This window comes from Oncorhynchus tshawytscha, linkage group LG03 (assembly GCF_018296145.1).
Source record: "Oncorhynchus tshawytscha isolate Ot180627B linkage group LG03, Otsh_v2.0, whole genome shotgun sequence".
In the NCBI taxonomy this organism is placed as follows: Eukaryota; Metazoa; Chordata; class Actinopteri; order Salmoniformes; family Salmonidae; genus Oncorhynchus; species Oncorhynchus tshawytscha.
In genome coordinates this window covers 49,446,189-49,473,665 of record NC_056431.1, presented here as the reverse complement: position 1 = coordinate 49,473,665, position 27,477 = coordinate 49,446,189, and the positions used below count along the sequence as shown (strand labels likewise).

At 45.9% G+C, this 27,477-nt stretch overlaps 1 protein-coding gene across 1 annotated transcript in view; it reads right to left on the bottom strand.

Annotated features, from left to right (window-relative positions):
* LOC112237965 (Krueppel-like factor 7) overlaps positions 1-22,104 on the bottom strand; it is a 75,463-nt gene extending 53,359 nt beyond the window's left edge. The window contains 1 exon segment of the mRNA XM_024406568.2: positions 21,570-22,104. Coding sequence (XP_024262336.2) covers positions 21,570-21,671 — 102 coding nt within the window. The 5' untranslated portion in view covers positions 21,672-22,104.
* Positions 22,105-27,477: the final 5,373 nt, after the last annotated feature.

Sequence of the window (27,477 nt, the reverse complement as noted above, 5' to 3'; positions counted from 1 at the left end):
CGCTTAAATCATTTAGATGGGTGGAGAATCAGTGAGTGAGTGCACACGGTCTGCTGTACTGAACCAACACAACACACACACACACACACACACACACACACACACACACACACACACACACACACACACACACACACACACACACACACACACACACACACACACACACACACACACACACACACACACACACACACACACACACACACACACACACACACAGGCCGACACATTTTTAGAACAATACTTTATATAGCTACGGCACTCACACACGTACACACACACACACACCGACGACCCCCATTCCTGCAGCACTTGGCTCTTCCCCCAGGTATTCCAAGCAACATCAAAGATTAAAATAGATTCCGACCCACATTGCATGACAATGGCTCAAGCTCTCCTGCCTGAAAACTCCCTCTAACTACCTCTCCAACTACCCCTCCAGCTACCCTTCTAACTACCTTTCCAACTACCCCTGTAACTACCCCTCCAACTACCTCTCCAACTACCCCTCCAACTACCTATCCAACTACCCCACTAACTACCTTTCCAACTACCTTTCCAACTACCCCTCCATCTACCCCTCTAACTACCTTTCCAACTACCCCTCTAACTACCTTTCCAACTACCCCTCCAACTACCTTTCCAACTACCCCTCCAACTACCTTTCCAACTACCCCTCCAACTACCTTTCCAACTACCCCTCTAACTACCTTTCCAACTACCCCTCCAACTACCTTTCCAACTACCCCTCCAACTACCCCTCCATGCCATGTCATGATGCTGAAGTCACAGTGCCAAAACAACCTCTGCTCACTTTGGCCCTATTGTAATACTATAAAAAATACCCCCTTCCATCTTTCAATCCTTCCTTCAGCGTTACCACTGATTTAACTTGACAGAAATGGGTTGGTGCAGGCTAAGAATTGTACTGGAATCCTTGGGTTCACCTAAATAACAATGTTAGATCAGTGAATACTTCAAGGAAGGGAGAAGGGAAGGATGAATAGTCAAACAGCATTCCTGTATGAAATATTCCAACAAGGTCCTGATGTTTTTACTGAAATGGTGCAGGTGTTGAATTCACAAGTACAAAACCAGGAACATCAAGAGAACATGAAACTTCTCACAGCATTAGCAGCCTCCCATGACTCCTCGTCACTTTTCAAGAAGTGGCATGATAGGAAAAAGAGCACAAGATTGAAAACGACTCTCTCTTTCTCTCTCCCTCTATCTCCCTACAATCTTTTTTCTGACAAAGAAACATTCTCTCCCTGCGTCTCGACGAGCACAGGACACATTTCCAAGGTCGTTGTGCTCTACATGTGACCCATTTACTGGGCTGGCTGCTCCTCTCCTCGCTCGCAGACCGCATGGGATCCACCATGTCAGTAACACACAGACCATACACGCATTAACACACACTATTTGTCATTAGTCGCAGGTAAAGGTGGTTCATGCTTACAGCTCATTAGAACAGGCCTGGATATGAGAGAGAGAGAGAGAGAGAGAGAGAGAGAGAGACAGGTACCATACTAGAGCCAAGTCTATATATGGAGTACAGTACAGTGTGCCACCTGCCGCAACAGCATACACACAATGCCAGGACGAAGGGCTTCAAATAGAGCCCCAAAAACAACATGGAGCTCCCTGACGACTCGACAACCGTCGCCATGGCGCCGTAACCACAGCAACTGTAAAAGCAGCAGCGTCCAGGGGGTTGATGAATGAGCGAAAGGAGGGTGAGGAAGGGGGTAAGGAGGGGTGGGTTTTCTGAAATGAGGGGGGAGGACGGAGGATGAGGGAGGAGGCTAGAGGGTGAAGGGGGGTCAGTGGGTATCACAGGAAACAATGTGGATACCCTCAATGTCACACTCACAACCTTGTGAGCCCGCACAGCACACATACTTCCTGTAGCTCAGTCAACATCCTCTACTCTGCAGATGATGTCATACAGACACACACCATAACTCATGCACACACGCACACACACCAAAACTCATGCATGACTGTGCACATACACATCACTCTGCAGATGATGTCATTTGAATCTCCGGTTCATCTTTCTAATGTGATTAAAAAACAAATATATATATATATATATATATATATTTAGGGCGTAGATCAGCTTTAATATTGCAGATAGATTGTAGCTTCCATCAATGTAATTGTCTGCATCATTTCCAATCCCCCATATATTGAAATGTTATATAATAACATAAGTAATATATATTTTCTCAATTATTTTCCCCTAGCCCTACCACCCCTCCCCAAATTACATACTATCTACATTTTACGGACACAGTGTAGTTTACAATAGTTATCTTTAGTTTGTTTTTAATTCCACCCTTCAGTTCCACTCAACCCCTCCCATCTATCTCTGAACACCATACAGTTTGATTTCGTTTTGCCATATATTGTTTTAACTGTGCTGTTTCCCAAAAGTTCTGAACCTATATACATTTTACAGACACAGTATATTTTAAATTAATGATCTTGTTGTTTTTAGTCTCATCCTTCCTTCTAATGTGAGTTAACACTAGTGGGAAATGGCAGTGGAAGAGCTCTGTTTCTCCCCACTACAGTGAGCTGTGCCAAAATGAACAACGACAGGCTCCACGGGCCGGGAGTTTCACAAAAAGCACCAGTCCCTTGACTGCCGGCCAGAGGGGCATCTGCCCTTTTTATTTTCTCGCCATCCATTTGCTGGGTAGAGCAGCTAAACTCGGGCTCAGTGCTGTGAGAGCAAACTGTGCCAAGCTTTGTGCAGAGTACAGAAGGAGAAAGAGAGAGAAGGAGGGGGGGGTAGAGGGAGAGAGAGAAAAAGAAGAAGAGAGAGAGGGAGAGAAAAGAGAGAGCGAGAGAGAGGAAGCAAGCAGCCAGAACCAAACCAGGCTCTGACACAATGGGTGTCTGGAGCTCAGCCAGGTCACTAGGCCATCAGTAACACAAAACAAAGCACTCTCTCTCTCTTTCCCTCTCCCTCTCGCTCGCTCGCTCACACACACACACACACACACACACACACACACACACACACACACACACACACACACACACACACACTAGGCTAGCCCTCTACCACACACGCATACCATATGCATATTCTATGTTCTCTTCCTCATAACTGCCTTCATGAACACATGCACAAGCAATCACTGCACATACACCCATTATGCTTTTAAAGTTAAACAACCAGTGTATGTGTTCTTATGTATGTATGTGTGTGTGTGTGTGTGTGTGTGTGTGTGTGTGTGTGTGTGTGTGTGTGTGTGTGTGTGTGTGTGTCTGTGTGTGTCTGTGTGTGTCTGTGTGTGTGTGTGTGTGTGTGTCTGTGTGTGTCTGTGTGTGTGTGTGTGTGTGTGTGTGTGTGTGTGTGTGTGTGTGTGTGTGTGTGTGTGTCCAGCGGGCACGTTTCAACATCCACCTGATATGAAAACAAACAAATGAGCTCAGCCCTGCCCGCCCTGCAGCCTAGCAACAGGTGCAGGACTACGTCTGTTGTGAGTTAGCATAATCAGCTTTACTCCATCTGACTCTGCACTGACTGGAAACACTGTGTGTGTGTGTGTGTGTGTGTGTGTGTGTGTGTGTGTGTGTGTGTGTGTGTGTGTGTGTGTGTGTGTGTGTGTGTGTGTGTGTGTGTGTGTGTGTGTGTGTGTGTGTGTGTGTGGTGTGTGGTGTGTGTGTGTGTGTGTGTGTGTGTGTGTGTGTGTGTGTGTGTGTGTGTGTGTGTGTGTGTGTGGTGTGTGGTGTGTGTGTGTGTGTGTGTGGTGTGTGGTGTGTGTGTGTGTGTGTGTGTGTGTGGTGTGTGGTGTGTGTGTGTGGTGTGTGGTGTGTGTGTTGTGTGTGTGTGTGTGTGTGTGTGTGTGTGGTGTGTGGTGTGTGGTGTGTGGTGTGTGGTGTGTGGTGTGTGTGTGTGTGTGTGTGTGTGTGTGTGTGTGTGTGTGTGTGTGTGTGTGTGTGTGTGTGTGTGTGTGTGTGTGTGTGTGTGTGTGTGTGTGTGTGTGTGTGTGTGTGTGTGTGTGTGTGTGTGTGTGTGTGTGTGTGTGTGTGTGTGTGTGTGTGTGTGTGTGTGTGTGTGTGTGTGTGTGTGTGTGTGTGTGTGTGTGTGTGTGTGTGTGCGTGTGTGTGTGTTTGTCTGTATACTGTTGCTACAGAGTAATTTGAGAAAGAAAATACATCCTGACCTCTATTGAATCTAAAGACTACTTCAGGATAGAGCAAGAACAATCTCTTTAAGGTGAAAATGTCTGCGGTCAACATTGACTGTCAAATAAAATGAAATCAAAATGTATTTGTCACATGCCCCGAATACAATAGTTGTAGACCTTACAGTGAAATGCTTACTTACAAGCCCTTAACCAACAATGCAGTTTTAAGAAAATACCCCCCAAAAAGTAAGAGATCAGAAAAACAAATCAGTAAAGAGCAGCAGTAAATAACAATAGTGCGGCTATATGCAGGGGGTACCAGTACAGAGTCAATGTGGAGGCTATATGCAGGGGGTACCAGTACAGAGTCAATGTGGAGGCTATATGCAGGGGGTACCGGTACAGAGTCAATGTCAATGTGTGGTGTCGAGGTAATTGAGGTAGTATGTACATGTAGGTAGAGTTATTAAAGTGATGATGCATAGATGATAACAGAGAGTAGCAGCAGTGTTCTGGGGGGGTTGGGGGGTAATGCAGAAAGTCTGGTAGCCATTTCAGTCTAATGGCTTGGGGGTAGAAGCTATTTATGAGCCTGGACTTGGTGCTCCGTTACCGTTTGCTGTGCGGTAGCAGAGAGAACAGTCTTTGACTAGGGGGGCTGAACATTTTTAGGGCTTGTTGGTTGTTGTCCTTACACCACACGGTCTCATCTCTGTCAGTGATCAGGCCGACCACTGTTGTGTCATCTGCAAACTTAATGATGGTGTTGGAGTTGTGTCTGGCCGTGCAGTCATAAGTGAACAGGGAGTACAGGGGGGGGGGTGGCTGAGCACGCACCCCTGAGGGGCCCCCGTGCTGAGGATCAGCGTGTTGGATGTGTTGTTACCTACCTTTACCACCTGTGGGCGGCCCGTCAGGAAGTCCAGGATCAGTTGCAGAGGGAGGTGTTTAGTCCCTCTGTGATGAGCTTTGAGGACACTATGGTGTTGAACGCTGAGCTGTAGTCAATGAACAGCATTCTCACATTGGTGTTCCTTTTGTCCAGGTGGGAAAGGGCAGTGTGGAGTGCAATAGAGATGACATCATCTGTGGATCTGTTGGTGTGGTATGCAAATTGGAGTGGGTCTAGGGTTTCCGGGATAATGGTGTTGATGTGAGCCATGACCAGCCTTTCAAAGCACTTCATGGCTACATTTGTGAGTGCTACGGGTGAGTGCTGTAGTCATTTAGGCAGGTTACCTTAGTGTTCGTGGGCACAGGGACGATGGTGGTCTCCTTGAAAAATGTTGGTATTACAGACTCAGTCAGGGAGAGCTTGAAAATGTCAGTGAAGAAACTTGCCAGTTGGTCAGCGAATGCTCGGATTCCACATCCTGGTAATCCATCTGGCCCTGCGGCTTTGTGAACGTTGACCTGTTGAAAGTCTTACTCAGATCGGCTGTGGAGAGTCATCCAGAACAGCTGATGCCCTCACGCATGTTTCATTGTTACTTGCCTTGCATAAAGGTTATTTAGCTAGTCTGGTAGGCTTGTGTCACTGGGCGCAACATAGTCTGTAGGGGAGCATTAGTGTGTATGGAGGCAGATCTACATGGACACTTCTATGTTTATATTTCCATATGGAGGTTGTCAAGAATGGCCTTTATAGAGAGGGAAACTCCAGAAAGTCAAGTTCAGAGAGAATGAAAGAGAAAGAGATAATTATAGAAAAGGGGGAGAGAAAGAGAGAGCAAGCAAGAGACCGTTTGAAAATAGAGGGAGACGGAGAGAGTGAGTTAATAAGAGGGAAAGAGAGAAAGAAAGAGAGCGAGAGAGAGTGAGTTAAAGAGAGAGAGAGCAAGAGGGAGAGGGAGAGAGAAAGAAAGAGATAAAGAGAGAGATGCAGAAAGACAGAGAAAGCAGCGTGGGAGGCCAAAGCACCCCTCCCAACCCCATGAGCTGTTGAATAAACATGAGACATCTCTCTCTATCTCTCTCTCTATGCAGAAATGCCCTTCAGTTCTTTGTCTCTCCCACTCTCTCAGCTCTCTAAGACACCTCTGAAGCTCAGCTTAGAGCTGTTTAAAAACAACAAGGACACCATTATCTATTATTTATGACTAGCAACGCTAACACTCTCCTGCTCTTTATGTACATGGTGCTCAGGTGTGGAATACAGAGTGGTGGATTCTGTTAAACCACATAAAGCATACCCAAGGAGAGGGAGAGGGAGGTAGTGTGGGGGTATGAGAGAGAGAACCAATGAAGATTCTGGAACGAAAGGGAGAGTAATGCCGTGACTTTCCTTGGTTTCCCCAAATGGCACTCACTGGGTGTGGATTGTTTTCTATTACTTTGTGTGAGTTTGTGAGTTGGGTGTATGTGTGTGTGAGTTTGTGAGTTGGGTGTATGTGTGTGTGAGTTGGGTGTATGTGTGTGTAAGTTTGTGAGTTGGGTGTATGTGTGTGTGAGTTTGTGAGTTGGGTGTATGTGTGTGTGAGTTTGTGAGTTGGGTGTATGTGTGTGTAAGTTTGTGAGTTGGGTGCGTGTGAGTTTGTGAGTTGGGTGCATGTGTGTGCGTTTGTGAGACAGCAAAGAAAAGGTGTGTGTGTGTGTGTGTATGTGTGTGTGTGTGTGTGTGTGTGTGTGTGTGTGTGTCTGTGTGTGTGTGTCTGTGTGTGTCTGTGTGTGTCTGTGTGTGTGTCTGCCAGTGTGTAGGAAGGAAAAATGACTGGCTCCTCTGTGGTTGTTAATCAAAGCCTTGAGTGGAGCAGCAGAGCAACCTCTCTCTCCATGGACTGAGGAGAGACACACAGCACAGCCTCATGCATAAAGATGTAGCTGTCGCCGGGCGCATCTTTCTCGCTTTCCTCTCTTTCACTTCCTCTCTCTCTCTCTCTCTCTCTCTCTCCCTCTTTGTCTCTCTCTCGACTCCTCACTCCCACTCTCCTCCATTCCCCCTATCCGTCTCCTCTCCTCCTCTCAATGGGCCCAGACGGCTGACAGTCACTTGAGAAGCTCCCAGACAAATGAACCACCCTCATCTCCAACATCACCTCTCCCCTCATCCCTCTCTACTCTCCTCCTCCTCACCCTGCTCTCCCACTCTCTCTCCATCTGAGGCTGTGAAAACCTCTTGATCTCCCATCAGTGTGCAGACGTCCAAATGCAATCATATGTAGAGGGCACAGTGTACCTGCTACTCCCTGAGTTATAACAGCTCACAGTGTGTGTGTGTGTGTGTGTGTGTGTGTGTGTGTGTGTGTGTGTGTGTGTGTGTGTGTGTGCATGTGCGCATGTGTGTGTGTGCCGGAGTATGAGTCACGTTATGTGCATGTGTGTGGGGGTGTAGGTGTGTGTGTCAAGTGTGCATGCGAGCATGTGTGTCTGTAGTGTGTCTGGAAGTCTGTGTTCCTAGCAGTGTGACCAGTTCTCTCCCAGTGAGCAGCAGGTTGTAGACCTGGACTGTCCTTGGTCCTGTATGTGTGATGTTGTCATGTCAAATGTAGATACCGTGTAGCTTCACTCCCCCAGTTACACTGAATACTTCAACACCTTTAGCTCCATTCTGCTGTTCCAAGGAGGGCTAGGGTCCATTCATTTTCAATTCAGTCGATCGCAGGGTCAGGGTTGATTCCACTTCCATTCAGGATTGGAAATTCCAGCTCAACGAAAACATTAAATACTTTAGATGGCACTTTCAATTCTGGAATTGCTGTTGACTGAATAAAAAAATGAATTGACGTCAACCCTGGCTAAACCCTGTTTTTTAAAGTCACTTTGCACCTACAGAGTGAAGTAGTTTCAACACCACAACATGGTGTTGTTTGCCCTTAAACAAAACCTCAGCAGTCAGCCAGCCATTACGGTAGCTTCCTGCCAGTGATGCTGGCTGCGTCCCGAATGTCACCTCATCCCCTAAATGGTGCACTACTTCTGACCGGATCTCTATGGGCCCTGGTCAAAAGTAGTGCAGTAGATAGGAATAGTGACCATTTGGGCCACCCCCGCTGTCCTCGCAGCCCTACCCTACCAGAGGATCACGTGGCTTGTTTGGATTGCAAATTGATCTGTGTGCTCTCTCTCCTTCTCCAATGTGCTAATGATTCAATACGGCCCCTGTAGAGCCCCTGAGCCTGACACATACAGTACAGTACAGACCGGGGCTAGCCTCCCTCTCACCCCTGCACTGTTTGGTAAGTTCAATGACTTTCCCTGTCCAGTCTGTCACCGGACAAAATAGATTTCACACGCAAAAGTAGAACTGTTTGGGGCCATGAGATTCATATACAACCCTATATGCAGAGCTAGCAGAGTGAACCAACCATCCAAACATCCATTTGATATAAAGGTAAATCCCCTCTAAAGTATGTAGTCTAATCCTGCAGAGCGAGCAGCGAGTTCTCCAGTCTGTAACCTCTATATGGCACACCATTCACCCTTGAAGATCAAGCATATAGCTTTACACACTAAGCTGTGGCTCTGGGAGACCAGAGTCAGACTACTCATTTATATCAAGTTCATTTGTTTCATTTTCCGAGAGCCAGTGTACTTATTGTGCTGTTTCATAACTAATATACACTCCATTTTTAGCGAATGGCTCATTCAGTCTGTGTGTGTCCCAAATGACTGGCCCTGGTCCAAAGTAGTGCACTATGTAGGGAATAGGGTGCCATCTGGGACGTAACCTGTGTCTGTGGGCTGGGCTAACCTGCCTGCGGAATTATGTGCTCTCATGAGCTTGTCTGATATGAATGGTTTCTGATTAAGAAGCCAATATGAATTAACTCAAAGGAACAAGGAAATGAGAGAACATGAATACACTGATTACAATGACTAAGAGTGTTACAACATCAGCTGTTGGAGGATATATCTCCACTCTATGAGAATTGATTTTAATCGATCTTACTGAGTACTTCTCATGTTAATGCAGAGTATTGTTTGTTTTACAATTTCCTTTCTCTCTGTCCGTCTCCCTCTCTCCCTCTCTCTCTCTCTCTCTCTCTCTCCCCTCTCTCTCTCTCTCTCTCCCTCTCTCCCTCTCTCTCTCTCTCTCTCTCTCTCTCTCTCTCCCTCTCCCTCTCTCTCTCTCTCCCTCTCTCTCTCTCTCTCCTTCTCTCTCTCTCTCTCTCTCTCTCTCTCTCTCTCTCTCTCTCTCTCCCTCTCTCTCTCCCTCTCTCTCTCTCTCTCTCTCTCTCTCTCTCTCTCTCTCTCTCTCTCTCTCTCTCTCTCTCTCTCTCTCTCTCTCTCTCCCTCTCTCCTCTCCCTCTCCCTCTCTCTCTCTCTCTCTCTCTCTCTCTCTCTCTCTCTCTCTCTCTCTCTCTCTCTCTCTCTCTCCTCTCTCTCTCTCTCCTCTCTCCCTCTCTCTCTCTCTCCTCTCTCTCTCTCTCTCTCTCTCTCTCTCCCTCTCCTCTCTCTCTCTCTCTCTCTCAACAGTAAACATTACACATACAAAAGTTTCAAAAGAATAAAGACATTACAAATGTCATATTATGTATATATACAGTGTTGTAACAATGTACAAATGGTTAAAGTACACAACGGAAAATAAATAAGCATAAATATGGGTTGTATTTACAATGGTGTTTGTTCTTCACTGGTTACCCTTTTCTTGTTGCAACAGGTCACACATATTGCTGCTGTGATGGCACACTGTGGAATTTCACCCAGTAGATATGGGAGTTTATCAAAATTGGGTTTGTTTTCAAATTCTTTGTGGATCTGTGTAATCTGAGGGAAATATGTGTCTCTAATATGGTCATACATTTGGCAGGAGGTTAGGAAGTGCAGCTCAGTTTCCACCTCATTTTGTGGGCACATAGCCATGTCTGCCTATGGCGGCCTTTCTCAATAGCAAGGCTAATTGTCTCTCTCTCTCTCTCTCTCTCACTCGTTGTCTATTCAGCTAAAACAATCTTCAAACAGATTTTATGGTGTGACTGTCACATTTCATAGCGCCGGTATAGTGGTGGGGTCAGGTGAGATGTGCGATCTAACCAGCGCAACATGAACTTAACCACACACACACAGCGGTGCTTCAGTAAAAAGGGTCCCCACTTCAAAGGGAAACCTGCCTCTCTCCCCCAGAACATGAAAGGCCCTATTCCCTCCCTCAGACTGAAGCCTAATTGCAGTCAGCTGCTGATGGTGTGTTGGCTGTGTTTTGCTGAGAGAGACGGGTGTGTGTTTGTCTATGATGGGTGGATCCATCCAGGCTTAGGATGAGTCCAGAATGGCACTCTATTTCCAATATACAATAGCACTACTTTTGGGCTTTGGTCATAGGGCTCTGATTAAATGCAGTTCACTATACAGGGAATAGGGTGCCATTAAGGATGCACTCCTAGTATGCACACCCAACACAGAAATGCCCAGCCAGCACAAAAAGCCATTACACCACAGAAGGATACCACAGGGCCAAAGTGTACTGTGTGAAAGCGTACCTCACACCCAAATGTACCCAGTTCATTTTGTGTTCTAAATGGCACCCTTTTAGGATGCAACCACTGAGTCATCCCTCGTCACAGGAAGTGAGGAGATCCCCTATGGCCGCGTGTGTGTGGTTGTGTGTGTGTGTCTGTAATAATGCTGATCTCTTTTATAAGGAAACAGCAGGGGAGAGGAGCTTGCTCACACAGGAAATGTGCAGTACAATAGGCCTGGCTTTATGGCATTATTATGGCATTACACAGCTCCCTGCCAGCCCCAGCTGATAACAACAAGAACCATGACTCAATACGATCTGCCCTGCCCTGCCCTGCCCAGCCCTGGCTGGGCCCACATCCCTTGTAAAGCCTGGCATTGTTCAACAACGCCATATAAATGCGACATTCCAACAAGCTGAGAAGGAATCAATTGTAAGGTTCTTTAATCAGATCAGAAATGGCCAATAGAACTCCTGTCTGTTTGGGGCTGGGCCATAAAGTGCATCAGTGATAGATAATAATGCATAACATGTTAATAGCACTTTCTTTAAACCCGAAGATGCTGACCAGACAGTAATTTGACTGGAATCAGTCTGTGGGAAAAGAGGTGGTGGTATTACTGTAGTTCTGTCTGTGTAGGTTAAGTTGAGTAATGCCTACCTTAATTCACCCACCCACAGACACTGTGACATGTGTATTACAGGGCACTGATGATGACTCAGTGACAGCTGGGTTGTTGCGGTAACATTCCACAGAGGAGCGCTGAGCTCCGCCCTCAACTTCTGACCACTTATCAGCAGTGCAGTAATGAGAGGGCTCTTTTTCAAAGAGGCATCATCATGTTTTAAAATGAGATGGAACTTGTCTGACTGGTTTCGTGGTAAACTAGCCTCCTGCATGGTCCTCAGACAACTACTCAGTGGAGCGCTGGAGTGGAGTGTGGAGTTTGAGTGTGGAACTGTTGATTGAGCCATAAGAGTGCAGTTTCACAGTGAAGAGAAGAGTAGTAGAGGAAGTACGCTAAGTGGTTACAACAGGGGGAAAAAGCAGTGTGTGTGTGTGTGTGTGTGTGTGTGTGTGTGTGTGTGTGTGTGTGTGTGTGTGTGTGTGTGTGTGTGTGTGTGTGTGTGTGTGTGTGCATTGTTGCATGTCTAGCCCCTTCACACACAGCTGTGGAAATATAAAAACGTATCAAAACAGAACCAAAACACAGCACAATATGGCTCCAGCACTTAAGCAATCCAGGTGTTTCCACTCTCTCTACGCCGCCGTCCCTATTGCTAGGGGATTCCACCGGCTTCCCGCCCCACCTCCCCCTGCCTCTCCCTGGGCTCCTTAGCACGGCAAGCCAGCCTCCTGTGATCATAATCCTGCAGCTTTCCCCGGAGCGATCCCCCGTCAGAGATCAGGGGGCTGGTTGGGAATGGGATGTGATGCTATGGAGGCCCCCTCTTCCCCCCCTCTTCCTCCCCTCTTCCTTCCCCTCTTCCCTCTCCAGTGCTTAGCCTCTCTGCTGTGAGAAACCAGCTGCACTCCACTGTGGATTACATAACTGTAAGTGTAGTTCTGGCAGACATAGCCCAGAGGAAAGGAGAGGAGAGGAAGGGAGAGGAGGGGATGGGAGGGGAGGAGGGGAGGAGAGCTCAACACATCACAGACTGGACCGGACAGGCAGGCAGGCAGGGACGGCAATAAAAGCTGAAATTTAAAGCAGGCTGCTCACATAGTTCACTGTTCACAGGGATGCTGGGAGGTAGTAGTGGGGGTAAGGATTCTGGGGGTCTGGGGGTGGTGAGTGGTGTTCAAATAGGCCTCCGATACACGTACGTAGCCCAAATCCATCTGAATCCATTTTGAATGGTATTGTGCTTTCTCTACTCCATTACCCTCCCTCTCTCACTCTCCCCTCTACCACTGCCACTGTTCTGAGAGTTACTGGGCTGTGAAATGCGAAAAACTGCTGCGGCGAATATGCATGCATAGCAATTCATTATCTTGTCAAACTTGGCTTCCCCAGGCGGCCGGGCCGGGCTCAAATCCCTGTGTTAGGGAAGAGAGAGTCAGGCATGCTGCACCGGCTGTTGCTCTGGCTGTGCTGTGGATGGCTGGCTGGCTGCCTGCAGCCTTTACTCTGGAGGGCAGGATTGGGGGAGAATAAGGGGGAGGAGGACCAGTTCACAAAGCTGCTGGGATCTGGTCTGTAGGTCAACCAGCTGCCTGGGAGAGAGAGGGCAGAGAGGAGGGAGAGGGATAGAGGGAGAGGGCAGAGAGGATGGAGAGGTATGGAGAGAGAGGGCAGAGAGGTGGGAGAGGAATGGAGAGCGAGGGCAAAGAGGAGGGAGAGTGGAGGGAGGGAGGGGGCAGGGGGAGAGGGATGGAGGGAGAGGGCAGAGAGGAGGGAGAGGGAGAGAGGGAGAGGGCAGAGAGGAGGGAGAGGTATGGAGAGAGAGGGCAGAGAGGTGGGAGAGGAATGGAGAGCGAGGGCAAAGAGGAGGGAGAGTGGAGGGAGGGATGGAGGGAGGGAGGGGGCAGAGGGGGAGAGGGATGGAGGAAAAGGGCAGAGGGGAGAGAGGGGGAGTGCAAAGAGGAGGGAGAGTAGAGGGAGGGGGCAGAGGGGGAGAGGGATGGAGGAAAAGGGCAGAGGGGGAGAGGGGGAGTGCAAAGAGGAGGGAGAGTAGAGGGAGGGGGCAGAGGGGGAGAGGGATGGAGGGAGAGGGCAGAGAGGGATGGAGAGAGAGGGCAGAGAGGAGGGAGAAGGATGGAGAGAGGATGGAGAGCAGGCAGAGAGGAGGGAGGGGGATGGAGAGAGAAGGCTGGAGAGCGGGCAGAGAGGAGGTAGGGGGATGAGGAAGAGGGATGGAGAGAGAGGGCAGAGAGGAGGGAGGGGGATGGAGAGAAAAGGATGGAGAGCGGGCAGAGAGGAGGTAGGGGGTGGAGGGAGAAGGATGGAGAGCGGGCAGAGAGGAGGTAGGGGTGGAGGGAGAAGGATGGAGAGCGGGCAGAGAGGAGGTAGGGGTGGAGGGAGAAGGATGGAGAGCGGGCAGAGAGGAGGTAGGGGGTGGAGAGAAAAGGATGGAGAGCGGGCAGAGAGGAGGTAGGGGGTGGAGGGAGAAGGATGAACGGGCAGAGAGGAGGTAGGGGGTGGAGGGAGAGGGCAGAGAGGGAGATGGAGAGTGAGGGCAGAGGGGGGGGGCAAAAGGCAGGCAGAATGGAGGGAGGGCAGAGGTAGAGTGGGAAGGATAGGGATGGAGGCAGAATATAGAAAGGCAGAGGACAGATGAAGGGAAAGGTGTATAGAGGGGATGGATGGAGGACAGCATTTACGGTGAGGCTTGAAAACAGGGGTCTAAGGGTCACTCTGTGATTAACAGTGATTAACAGAGGAGTTTCTTGGCAATTTCTCACATGGAATAGCCTTCATTTCTCAGAACAGGAATAGACATGAGTTTCAAGATAATAGTTATTTGTTTCTGGCCCTTTTGAGCCTGTAATTGAACCCACAAATGTTGATGCTTCAGATACTCAACTAGTTTAAAGAAGGCCAGTTTTATTGCTTCTTTAATCAGGACAACCGTTTTCATCTCTTTTAAAATGATCAACTTGGATTTGCTAACACAATGTGCCATTGGAACACAGGAGTGATGGTTGCTGATAATGGGCTTCTGTACACCTATGTAGATATTCCATTTAAAAAATCAGCCGTTTCCAGCTACAATAGTCATTTACAACATTAACAACGTCTACACTGTATTTCTGATCAATTTGATGTTATTTTAATGGGCATAAAATGTGATTTTCTTTCAAAAACAAGGACATTTCTAAGTGACCCCAAATCTTTGAAAGGTAGTGTATATATTTTTTATTTAACTGGGCAAGTCCGTTAAGAACAAATTCTCATTTACAATGACGGCGTACACCGGCCAAATCTGGGCGGATTGTGCGCCGCCTTATGGGACTCCCAACCACAGCCGGTTGTGATACAGCCTGGATTTGAACCAGAGTGTCTGTAGTGACACCTCAACCACTAAGATGCAGTGCCTTAGACCGCTGAGCCACTAAGGATTCCAAATATTAGGGAATTGGGGCGATTACAATACCAAGACCAGCCACACTTTCACATCATTATGAAGAGTTATTTATGATTATTTCGGGTAATTTACTAATCTTTTCCCTCAATTTCTCAGGCCAAACCTGTATTTCTGCCATTGCTCAAAGGGTTTTACTCACAGTGCAGGACTAGCTACATATGTAGGATATTATTTTGAGCCGTTTCTCACAGCAGGAAAATAATCCTGCAGCAACAGGAACATTATTAAATTAACAGGAATTATTGTGGGTATTATAATTAATGGACATTTTTGTAGGCCTTGATACATTTTTTAGTTAGGGCAAATCAAGTCTAAAATGTTGAGGTGGAAATTAAAAACTTTAGAAGTCTTTATAAACGTAGAAGACACTAGCTACAAGTTTGCATTCCTGCTGTGAAGGACATTTCCTGCAACAACAGGGTGATCAAAGTAAGATTTTATATCTGCATTTGCATTTCAATCGAACACACAGGGCCTGTGATCTAAAAATACCTCCCAGTGAAAACAAATCAATTAGAGAGCATGCTTCAAATTCCTGAAGGTACTGAAATAGAAGCTCTGAAAACAAAAAGGAGGAGATAAAAAAGAACGCTGCAGCCCAAAATGTGAGAGACGGGACTGCAAGGCATGGCGGGGAGAGGGAGAGGGAGAGGGAGACAGCCACAGGGTGACCCATTTTCACTGCAGCCCACAAATATATGGGTGCTGTCTGAGAAGGAGAGGACACATACCGCCTGAGTGGCAAAGAAAAACAGACAGACACAGACACTGACAAACAACCAGACTTACAGCCAGCCAGTCAGCCAGACAAGCAGACAGACACTCATACAGACTAAGAGCCAGACGGATAGACACAGCCAGCCATCCACCCAGGCAGACAGCTAGCCAGACAAGCAGGCAGACAAACACAAACAGACATCATGTCTCCCTCTCTCTCTAATTCTCTCTCTCTCTGTCTCCACGCTGTGTCTCAGGTGAGGCTGGTTAATTGGACGAGGTGTCTCACCTGGTTTTAATGGTGTTGTTTACTTCTCCTCCTGTCTCAATCCCCAGGCAGACCCACCTGCTCTCCAACATGCTCCCATCACAACCTACTCTGCAGCCAAAGACGAAAATGTGTGCGTGTGTGTGTGTGTGGTTGGTTAGTGGAGGGAGACGGAGACAACAGGGGCCCTCTTGGTGCACAAACATACGCTCTTTAAATTAACCCCCCTCACGGGTCACTGACTAAATAATCCCTCCCTTTCTACAGAGGACGAACAGAAGAGCGATGATTACAGTGGGCCTCACTCTCTCTCTCCCCCCCCTCTTTTTCTCCGGCCCCCTCTCTTTCCAGCCACCTCTCTCTTTTACCTCTGTCTCCTGGTGACAGTGAGAGATAGTGTCTTTGTTCAATCCAGGTGAGAGAGACAGCCAGCCCAGCCAGCAGCAGTGTGTTGTCTCCACAGGGACTCAGAAGAGAGAGAGAGGAGAGAGGGAGCCCCATCTTCAGCCTCAGCCCTGGCCCCAGCCTAAGAGCACTGAAACTCAATTCACCCATATCGCATCCATTAAGGCCTGATTCATGCTCTGCTCACTGGGGGCCTGCAACGGCCATCCATCTTGTCTCCGGGAGGAGCAAGGGAGGGAGGGAAGGGTGCCTGTCGTTTACCTTCTCCTGCCTGCCTGGCAGATCTAGGGCCACGCTAGACAGAGTAGACGTTATCCTATCCTATCAAGACATCCTATTGCACCAGTAAAAATATTAGGCAGTTTTAACGGCGTCGAGCAGAGTACGCCGGTCACACTAGAAAAAACTATTTTATCCACCTGTCCACCCAGGCAGGACAAGGATTTGATCAACTCTCACTCATTTGCCTTCCCCCCTCCTTTCCTCTCTCACTCATACCATCAAATAGGACTTTTATGGTTTGTCCTTCCAAGTGATGTTTTTTTCTCTCTGGCTCTGTTTCAAATGGCACAATATTCCCTACATAGTGCACTACTTATGGGTCTGGTCAAAAGTAATTCATTTTATAGGGAATATAGTGCCATTTTGGAGCAGCCTCTCTCTCTCTGGCTGCTGGCAGTGGCCTAGTGGCTCCATTTCCTCTGGACAACAATGAGTAAACACATCTAGCAGAAAAGCGGTCGACCGGGTCAGAGCCACCCTTCCCCCCCAACCATCTCTTTATTTACTTTTCCTCTCTATGCACCTTACTCTACAGATGTAGGATCTTAATTTGATCACTCTTTTGTTGCTGAGAATCTTCCTGCACAGCAAGAAATGCAAACTTGCAGTGTATTCAGAGTTTTAAAAGGCTTCTAACATTTGTAGTTTCCACTTTAAAATGTTGGACTTAAAAGAAAAATGTATCAACCCCATACAAAAAAAGTATATACTAACTCACATGTCCTGTTGTTGCAGGATTATTTTCCTGCTTTAGCAAATTGGCGCAAATTAAGATCCTACATATGTAATCCTCTCTATTTTTCTCTTTTCTATTCCTTTCTTTCTTCTCCTCTCACTCTACATTCTGAAAAAGTATTCAGGTGGTTAGTAAATTATACTTATAACTGTAAAAATATTATTATTTTTACAGTTAAAAACATGTGTTGTCATCTTTACTTAAATATAATGAGTTTTTTTTACTCTACTTCACTTGTTCAACCAAACCCCCAATGAATTCAACATAAGATAAATGCATAATCCAAACAACTATTTGTGTGTAAGAACAACTACAAAGAAAATTGTGTTTAACTTTTCATAATATCTCCTTTCAATTTAAGAATTTTAAATTATTCCAACAACTTGCACCGTGGCTCAGTTTCAGAGGATTGTGGTTAATTTTTTTTTTTTTTTTTTTTTTTTTTTTTTACAATACTTTTACACAATGTTGCATGCATGTTTGAAGAATAAAAAGCACATTTCGTTATTAGTATCAAACAGTTTGTTATGCTATGAGGTGTAACGGATCATGATGAACGGATATCAAAATCGTTGTTGAAATTGACGTTCAATGACGAGACCACCCATTCTCATTCCCACCGTGAGTAAGATCACACGTGCCACTCTGACAAAGGCAAATACTTCAAGCTACAATTCTTGCAGCTTTACCTCCAGTTAGTGTTAGTGTAGCGAGCACTGCACTCAACAACTCCTGCTTAAGTGGATAATAATGTCAAGAGATTACATACATAAAGCCATGTTTAACACTAAAACAGGATCAATGACAGTAACTAATCAGAAAGATTAAGTATATCTAATCAACAATAACAGTTCATTTTTTAATGCTGAACTTAATATGTTAGTGTTTGTGAAACACTAAAAGTGAAGTACTGTATATTAAAAGTCAAAATACATCATATTGGAAAGATGTAGAACTAGCACAATATTTTTCACAGAGTATTCCTCTGTAAGACTTGGAGCAGGTCACTGCTAGGTTTGGAGAAGGCTACAGTAGGTGTCTGGCTATGTGTCTGGGCTCCCTGTACTGTTCCTACAGACCCCTGGTGCTCACAAACCTATCAGGAGGCAGGCCTGGCAGCCATTACTAACAACATGGCACCATGCTGTCAGAGCCAGCTAGGCAAACACACATGACACACAGATGACAAACACACTTTACCACATGGACATATACAGTTTCCATACACTTAGGTTGGAGTCATTAAAACACATTTTTCAACCACTCCACAAATGTCTTGTTAACAAACTATAGTTTTGGCAGATCAGTTAGGACATCTACTTTGTGCATGACACAAGTAATTTTTCCAACAATTGTTTACAGACAGATTATTTCACTTATAATTCACTGTATCACAATTCCAGTGGGTCAGAAGTTTACATACACAAAGTTGACTGTGCCTTTAAAAAGCTTGGAAAATCCAGAAATTATGTCATGGCTTTAGAAGCTTCTGGTAGGCTAATTGACATCATTTGAGTCAATTGGAGGTGTACCTATGGAAGTATTTCAAGGCCTACCTTCAAACTCAGTGCCTCTTTGCTTGACATCATGGAAAAAATCTAAAGAAATCAGCCAAGACCTCTGAAAACAATTGTAGACCTCCACAAGTCTGGTTCATCCTTGGGAGCAATTTCCAAACACCTGAAAGTACAACGTTCATCAGTACAAACAATAGTACGCAAGTATAAACACTATGGGACCACGCAGCAGTCATACCGCTCAGGAAGGAGACGCGTTCTGTCTCCTAGAGATGAACGTACTTTGGTGCGAAAAGTGCAAATCAATCCCAGAACAACAGCAAAGGACCTTGTGAAGATGCTGGAGGAAACAGGTACAAAAGTATATGGCATTATGAGGGAGGAAAATTATGTGGATATATTGACGCAACAACATATTGAAGCAACATCTCAAGACATCAGTCAGGAAGTTAAGGCTTGGTCGCAAATGGGTCTTCCAAAATGACAACGACCCCAAGCATACTTCCAAAGTTGTGGCAAAATGGCTTAAGGACAACAAAGTCAAGCTATTGGAGTGGCCATCACAAAGCCCTGACCTCAATCCTATAGAAAATTTGTGGGCAGAACTGAAAAAACATGTGCGAGCAAGGAGGCCTACAAACCTGACTCAGTTACACCAGCTCTGTCTGGAGGAAACGGACAAAATTCACCCAACTTATTGTGAGAAGCTTGTGGAAGGCTACCCGAAAGTCAAACAATTTAAAGGCAGTACTACCAAATACTAATTGAGTGTATGTAAACTTTAGACCCACTGGGAATGTGATTTTCTCTACTATTATTCTGACATTTCACATTCTTAAAATAAAGTGATGATCCTAACTGACCTAAGATAGGGAATTTTTACTAGGATTAAAGTCAGGAATTGTGAAAAACTGAGTTAAATGTATTTGGCTAAGGTGTATGTAAACTTCTGACTTCAACTGTATGATGTGCAACAGCATTGTGACAAAAAGGCAATGGGCCCTGTGTTTGTCAAGGCTGTTAATTGACACAAAAAGTGAGTAGGTTATGTAAGACAACAAAGAGAGGGAATGATTGAGAGACAGCCAGGAAAGATAGATGGAGCAGACCCCTCTGTCTGTCTGACAGCAAGCAGCCAATTACTGCTGAAAGTGGCGGGATGGGCCCTGCCAGACCACAGCTTTCCATTAGCACATGCCAGCCAACCCTGTGTGTGTGTGTGTGTGTGTGTGTGTGTGTGTGTGTGTGTGTGTGTGTGTGTGTGTGTGTGTGTGTGTGTGTGTGTGTGTGTGTGTGTGTGTGTGTGTGTGTGTGTGTGTGTGTGTGTGTGTGCAAGGGAGAGAGAGAGAGAGAGAGAAAGGGAGAGAGAGAGAGAGAGAGAGAGAGAAAGGGAGAGAGAGGCTGTGTGAGGGGGGCTCAGGGGTTATGCTGGATCCTTTTCACACTCACACACCAGCGATTAATAACCAGCCGATCTATTCCTGCAGTTGAGCACATGGAATGGCAATGAGTTGGGGGAGACAACCAGTCAGCCCGAACCCAGCCGGTAAGTGCAGCCGTGCGCACAGCAGCGTGGACCTCTAGTGCATAAGCGCTCATCTCACCACGCGCACCGAATAAGTAACACTGGCTGAGCACTCAAAAGCACACTAGTTTCAATCTTTAAAATAATCTCATTCTATGAAATGACACACCTATTACTATATTACAACCACCCCTTTCCTATAACCTGATAGCATCATTATACAAAATGGAATAGTATCCATTCGTGAATCAGTGTCAGTAGCCCAAATCACACAAATATATTTGGTGACTGGCAGTAGCGTTGGCACGGGTGACTGCTTGGCCATGTGAATGCCCTGTGTGCTCACTGTGCCAGTGCCAGCCCTTCGGTTGACTTAATTTTAATAAACGAGTGGTTAGCCTATGTTGAGCGCGACATGTCACAACGCCACAGAGACAAATACAGGTGGATCTCCTTTTACGTCTATCCAGCAACATCACAGGCTTCACCCGGCACATTGGTGAGATTGGATGTATAGTTTTGTTCCAAACCAAAAGCCCCGTGCTTTCCGTTTAGGCTACTATTACACGCACGCACACACACACACACACACAATTTCCCCCACGCAGCCTAGCTGTTAATCTTCCTCACCCACATATTCTCGCGGCTCCGTGGTGATAATATATTATGGATCACTATAGGGAGTCGGTTCTCGTACCAACCGGCTGAAAACACCAAGTAATCTGACAGATGCGGATGCATTATTTAAGAACAAGTCTCTTGTTATTAGTCAAGTCTTCATCTTCGATGCCCAAATTGCCCTGCGCTTTCCCAAATCGCATCTGACAGACGTGTAATTAGTGTGTGTGCGCCACGAGCTCTCTCTCTCTACCTCAGGTTGGCTTCCATTATTTATGAATAAAACAAATATAACGACTGACAGACGGCCGTATCGATCCGCGCTCTGCATTCTCTAATCAATAGCCTACACTAAAAACGACGGCAATTAGAAACATCATCACAATGTTATTAAAACAGTGTCTTGTGCTTAAAACCAAATTATAGCAGTATCACTATGTAAATAACAAGAAGAATGCAGACTTGTCTGCAACAAGCCATTGCTTGTCATTCATTGCAGAATAACACTATCACAATCGGCAAGCGAGATGCAATCAAGATCCGTCAGAATAACAGAGCACAGCCAGACAAAGTAGATAGTATATTATGGGTTTGGAAAATAGCGTACGTTAGTGGAATGATGGACACAGCGGCGTCCATATCAGTCTTCTCTACACCATATTGCCTGCGGATGTGATCAAGTTGAGATTGTTTTCGTGACAGGCAGCATGCGCTGGGCTGGCATGTATGCGCCGCAACTCGACAGCTCTCTATCTCCGGAGCGTAACCACAGCGTACAAGTGACGATTTACAAATTCTAAGCTACCACAGTAAAAGTAAAGACAGTTATACAGTGAAGGAAAAGCAGTAAGTCACCTGCTGCCAGTTCTCCTCCAGCGAAGGCATCGCAGAGAAATAGCCAGTATCATGCACGAGTTGGAGTTCCTGAAAAATACTGTAATTCGCCAACACGTCCATGTTGATGCGCGATTTGAAAACAATTTACTTTGATCCACTGGAGAAAAAAAAGAACCCTACTTGTGTATGGTAGGTCTAAGGGGTTAACAAAAAAAATGTTATTCAGATACTCCTCGTGCGTCTGTCCGTGCACCAGAAAGTATAGCTCTATATGCCACTGGAACCAAATAATACGCACAATAACCACTATAAAGAAATATAAAAATAATAGTTGAATACTGTGTCACTGAATTGCAATCCTTTTTCTCTGGTGCTAACTATCAGGTCTTCAGTCCAGGAGTGGGATGCCAACTCGGTGACTTGAAACGTCCATCTATTTCCGCATTACCAGATTGCAATCTTCGCTCTATAAATTCCAGGTTGCTTTTCCCCTGGCTGCCGTGGCTTCAGCAGGCGACTAGCTCGGGCTAGCTGTCTAGTGAGCGGATCGAGCCAAGGGACTCGAAGGGGGGAGTGGTTTGTTGTCAATCAATTCCGTGCGTGACCATGTAAGGTAAATAGGGTTGACGGACCTCACTGGCGTCCAATTAAGGCGGCGCTAAAATAGGTAAAAAGGAGGAGTTAGAACAAATGGCGAGCCGGTATTGGCTCTGTGTAGCTGTCAGTCTGGCCAAACATGGCAGTGAAAGGTGAGCTATTTTTAGATGTCTATATAAATGCAGCAGCATTTTTCCTTCACTCAGTTGAAGTCCGTGGCCGAAGAGGAAGCATATGCGAACCTTTCAGACGTCAAAATACCTCATTTTAAACACATTTAATACTCCTAAAGCATGTTTTCAGTGTAGCCTAATGAATTATATTTTTGTCGAAACGTTAATCTTAAAAGACGGTTTTAGTGGAAGAAGCGTTCGGACAGAAGACCAACAGGGACTGTGAGGTTGTGATGTAACAGCTTTCCCAACACGACATCGCTCCTAGGCGACTTCTCTTGTTGTTTGAGGTTGCAGGCTTTTACTAGAAATCCGCTGTGTAATGTTGAACTCAGCGTGTGGACTATTTGTCTGTAGCTTGAAGGAGAAACTTAATACAAGTCCAATAGCCTACACGTTTTTCTGCCCCTTAAAATACACACGAAACCTTATCAAAACTAATCGCAAACGTTTTTATTATTATACAGGACTTCTTGGTCATGTGGATTGTGAATACTTTCACTATGAATATCAAAAGTGTTAACTGTTGATTGGGGCTGTAAATGTATAATTTGGCCATATTAAGGCATGCATCAACTCTAGCCTAATACAGATAACAAATAAAAACATTACATTCATGTGCAATTATATAACCCGTACAATATAATGATAACAGCATGTATCACATTTACTGTCTGGTAGAACATAACTAATGAATCAGACATTATTTTAACCTGACAGGGATATTTTGTCCTCATATTGTCCACATAGCCAGGTGAAAAGAGAGAGGCTGACAGTTTTAGAGAAACATAACATTTCAGGGGAAAGTGAGCAATCAACTTTGGCTGCTTTACATTTTTACAACAGTTATGCAAATGTGTAGGTATACATACAAGGATTTGAAAATAAAATGAGCAGTCTAAGTAATACCAAAGGGTAAGGAGAGATTTGATCACAATTCATTTCCATGTGTTAACATAGCTAATGCATAGACATTGAAATGTGAATACACAAACCACAAACAAGTGTCATAGTTGTAAGTACTATACCTGTTATATGTAACAATGCTTCCCTGGACTGTAATAACACGGTGCCTATGTGTATAATGTAAATACAAAGGTTTAATAGGCTACCTAATGTAAATAACCTAAGAAACATTAAGTCTCTCCTAGGGTAGTAAAGCTACATAGGCAGTCTTAGGTCCAAATGCAGTGGCATTTTGAAACATACAGGTTTGCAATGAATGTCTGGCTCACCGCTTTTCTCCTTTCACTGTGAACCTTTCACAGCATATCTGTACCCATGATATGTACTCCTGCATGCCTATGTAGGCCACTCATATACGCTATAAACAATGTGCATCGAGGCCATTGTTAGGCTACAGTCCACCTCTGACTGTAATCAGACAGGAATATTCTGACAAACTAGCCAATTCATCCTGCAAACACGTATACAAACCATGTAATCAGATTCACCATTGTATATAATAGTAATCATGACAGTTATTGTGACACATATTGTGCCATGACATGGCCTGGCTGTGGCTGTGTCCCGAATGGCGCCCTATTCTCAAGTGTACTACTGTCGACCAAAAGTAGTGCACTACAAAAGTAGTGCACTGTAAGGGGAATAGGGTGCTATTTAGGATTAAACCTACTGCTGTGCAGCCTGCAGTATGTGTTTACAGCATCCGGATCCATCATTATATTGATAATCAGACAGCATCCGCTTAGTAACCATTTACAATGTAGGCCAAAGCCATCAATATGGTAAGAGAGGATACAGTGGAGGGGACGACCCAGTCGGCACAGCAAGACAAGACAGCGGGATTGAATGACTATTTCAGTAGGCATAGGACATGTTTCCATGCAATAACCATTATGTATTGCGACACATTATGAAGTTGCACACCCAGTGGTTACATGTGATGAAGATTACATGTGTTTCACTGAGGATATTAAGCAATGCTCTAGAAGTTAGTATGTTGCTCCATCTTTTCTCTCTGGGACTTGTGGTTGTGAATAGGCTATGTTGTTATTTAGTTCTGTCACAATGAGATCGCAATACTTGGTTATGCTCTTTATTTGGAGGCCTTTGGTAACAAACATGATGTAATTACTATGTAGTTACAATGTAATAACAATATAATAGTGAATAGGAAATAAATAGCCAATATGTTTCCAACCTGCATTTAGTGTCTACCTTTACAGTAGTAATTTATAGAGTATTTTAGTGTTAGTGAGTAATTGAGTTTGTACCATGTGTTGTGCTTTCTCCTGCTCCCTCTCCTCTCCCCGGGGACTGGGAGCTTGATCTCTGTGGAGTACGGGGGCAGATGGTTGCTAGATTGGCTGTTTCAGGACATTTTCCCTATTGATTTTTACAGGTCTCTCTGCCAGAGGGAATTAGCTAGAGCAAAGGGAGGAGGATGACTGAGGGCTGGAGAGGTGGGTGGGGGGTGGGATAAGGGATAAGGAATGAGAATGTGTGTGTGTGTACTGCGTATGTTTGCGAGTTTGTGTGTGAGCGTGCGCATACGAGTATGAGTGTGTGTGTTTGTGTGTGTGTGTGGTGAATGAGCCCTCCTGGTCTTTGACTGCGACTGAAACACACAGGAGATGATACCAGCTGTTTGCAGCCGGGCGCCTGGTCGCTCCGGGCCGTTCAATTTTATTCTCGCTGTTACACCCGCTTGAGGGGGGTCAGATGTAGCTGCTGCAGGCTGTGGCGTGTACGTACCCACGTAGCAACGCTTCTCACTGGGAATGGCCAGAGGGCAGGGATGGGGAAAGGAGTGGAGGATGGGGGGGGGGCGTTAAGTCCAGGTGTGTGTTAGTGTGTGTGTGTGGTGTGTGTGAGTATCAGCCAGGCTGTGGCCCACAGCTGGACCCTCTTACCCTTGATGGTGGGTACGCTCCTCCCCCTGCTGGTAACCCTCTGCCCACCATGTCTGGAACAGCTGCTTCTCAGCCAGCCTGAGCCTCACAGCCTCCCAGGCCCAACACAACCCAGAGCAGCACACTGCAGTACACACAGACACACAGATACCTGCAGCACTGCCAGCCTGCCTCCTAGGCCCAGAGCAGCACTGCAGCAGCCACACATCCACAGCAGATATAGTAGCTCTGTTGTAGTAACTCTGCACACAATAAGATAGACAATAGTGGTCAATAGTGCTAGGATTTTATCCTGCATAAAACTTCTTAGTTTTTCTTAGTTAGTAGCCTATGACTATCCTGGCCAGGTGATGTTATTAAGAAAAACCTCTGGGCGAAGGGAAAGAGTAACGCTTCCAAAGCCTTTATGGGAGGAATATCTGGTTAATTGTTGAAGTTGGGTCACAAAGACACAGGCAGGTGCAAACAAAGATGACAACTCCATCTCTTTCAGTGGAGAAGATAATCCAGTGCTCCGTTAGTTGTAATTGGCTGCGTAAGCTGCTGTGTTTGTGGTTGACATCATGTGGACTTGGCTGTGCATGGATAGTCATGGTAACTGACCCGTGGGTTAAACACATGGGGCTTCCTCCCAACTCCATCCTTCCATCTCTCCATCTCTACGTACCCTCCCCCGTGGTCCATGTCCCCTGGTGAGGCAACATAAACCAGGGAGAGACTGGTAGGGCCAGCCCTGTACACACACACACACACACACACACACACACACACACACACACACACACTGCATGCACGCACGGCACACACACAGCCGTGTACAAACACACATCTTGACACTAGGGAGCGGGAGGAGTGTGAGCATGCTCATTTCTCTAAAGACTAGCTCTGTCCCTAGACGTGTGCTACCTACCAAGACCAAGGGACTGTCTTCCCAAAAACACCCTCATCATATGTCACTCTCTCTGTGACTCATAGGCACATGCACCTCAATGTAGTCACTACTGGGAATGTTGACAGAGATATCAACATCTGCTGAGTATCGCTGCTGATGATTATATACTGTAACAGGCCAGATGCATCTCCACAATCTGGTTGCATCCACCACAAGGCAAGCAAGCATCAATAATGGCATTGATATGAATGGATAACAAACCCCATTAGCTTACAGTATTCATAAGACAACATCAGCACTGCAGTATCTATTCTCTCTGGGCTGACTTCTATTTAGAGATTCCACCTTATGTTCAGTCAGTGTGGCAGGTCCTTATTTTTATCTGTAGGCACAGAATAGAATCTTGAAATACGTATGTGGACTCAGTGTATAAATCATGTATGGAAGTCAATGGCAGATTTGTGCTGTAATATGAAGTGAAGTGAGCAGATCCTCTGTTTTTCTTCCTTTAGAGTGCATCTCAGTTCGCTAGCTGTGACCCGGCTGCCGACACAGCAGTGTGTCTACTGTAGGGGAAGAGAGGAGAGAAGAGGGGAAGAGGGGAAGAGTGGAAAAGAGGAGAGGGGGATGGGGATGAGGTAGAAGCATGAGATCATAAGAGTCAAGCTGAGGTAAGAAGGAAATTATATCACAAGTGGGAATTGTCCCAATTAAGTTGGACTGGAGTGCCACTGCAGAGATGAAAACGTCCACTCGCATTAGACTTCCCCTCTGCCTGATATGCTGAGATGCGCTCCCTCGCTCCCTCTTTCCGTTTTTCAGTTTTTCCCTTGAACCTTTTCCCCCATATCTCCCTCGCTCCCTCTTTCCGTTTTTCAGTTTTTCCCTTGAACCTTTTCCCCCATATCTCCCTCGCTCCCTCTTTCCGTTTTTCAGTTTTTCCCTTGAACCTTTTCCCCCATATCTCCCTCGCTCCCTCTTTCCGTTTTTCAGTTTTTCCCTTGAACCTTTTCCCCCATATCTCCCTCGCTCCCTCTTTCCGTTTTCAGTTTTTCCCTTGAACCTTTTCCCCCATATCTCCCTCGCTCCCTCTTTCCGTTTTTCAGTTTTTCCCTTGAACCTTTTCCCCCATATCTCCCTCAATCCCTCTCGTTTGCTTCCTATTTCTCTTTCTATCTCTCCCTTTATTCCTCTCTCTTTGGCACCCTTCCGGTCATTCGCAACTTCGGAGTGAGGAATGACCCTGACCTCCAGAAGCATTTGGATGACAGGACACCTTTAACTGGACAAGGAGGGAGAGGGAGAAAGAGACAGAGATGGAGAGAGGGATCACTGCCCTACCAATCACCCCACCACCATCTATTTTATTATACACTTTTACTCTCTCT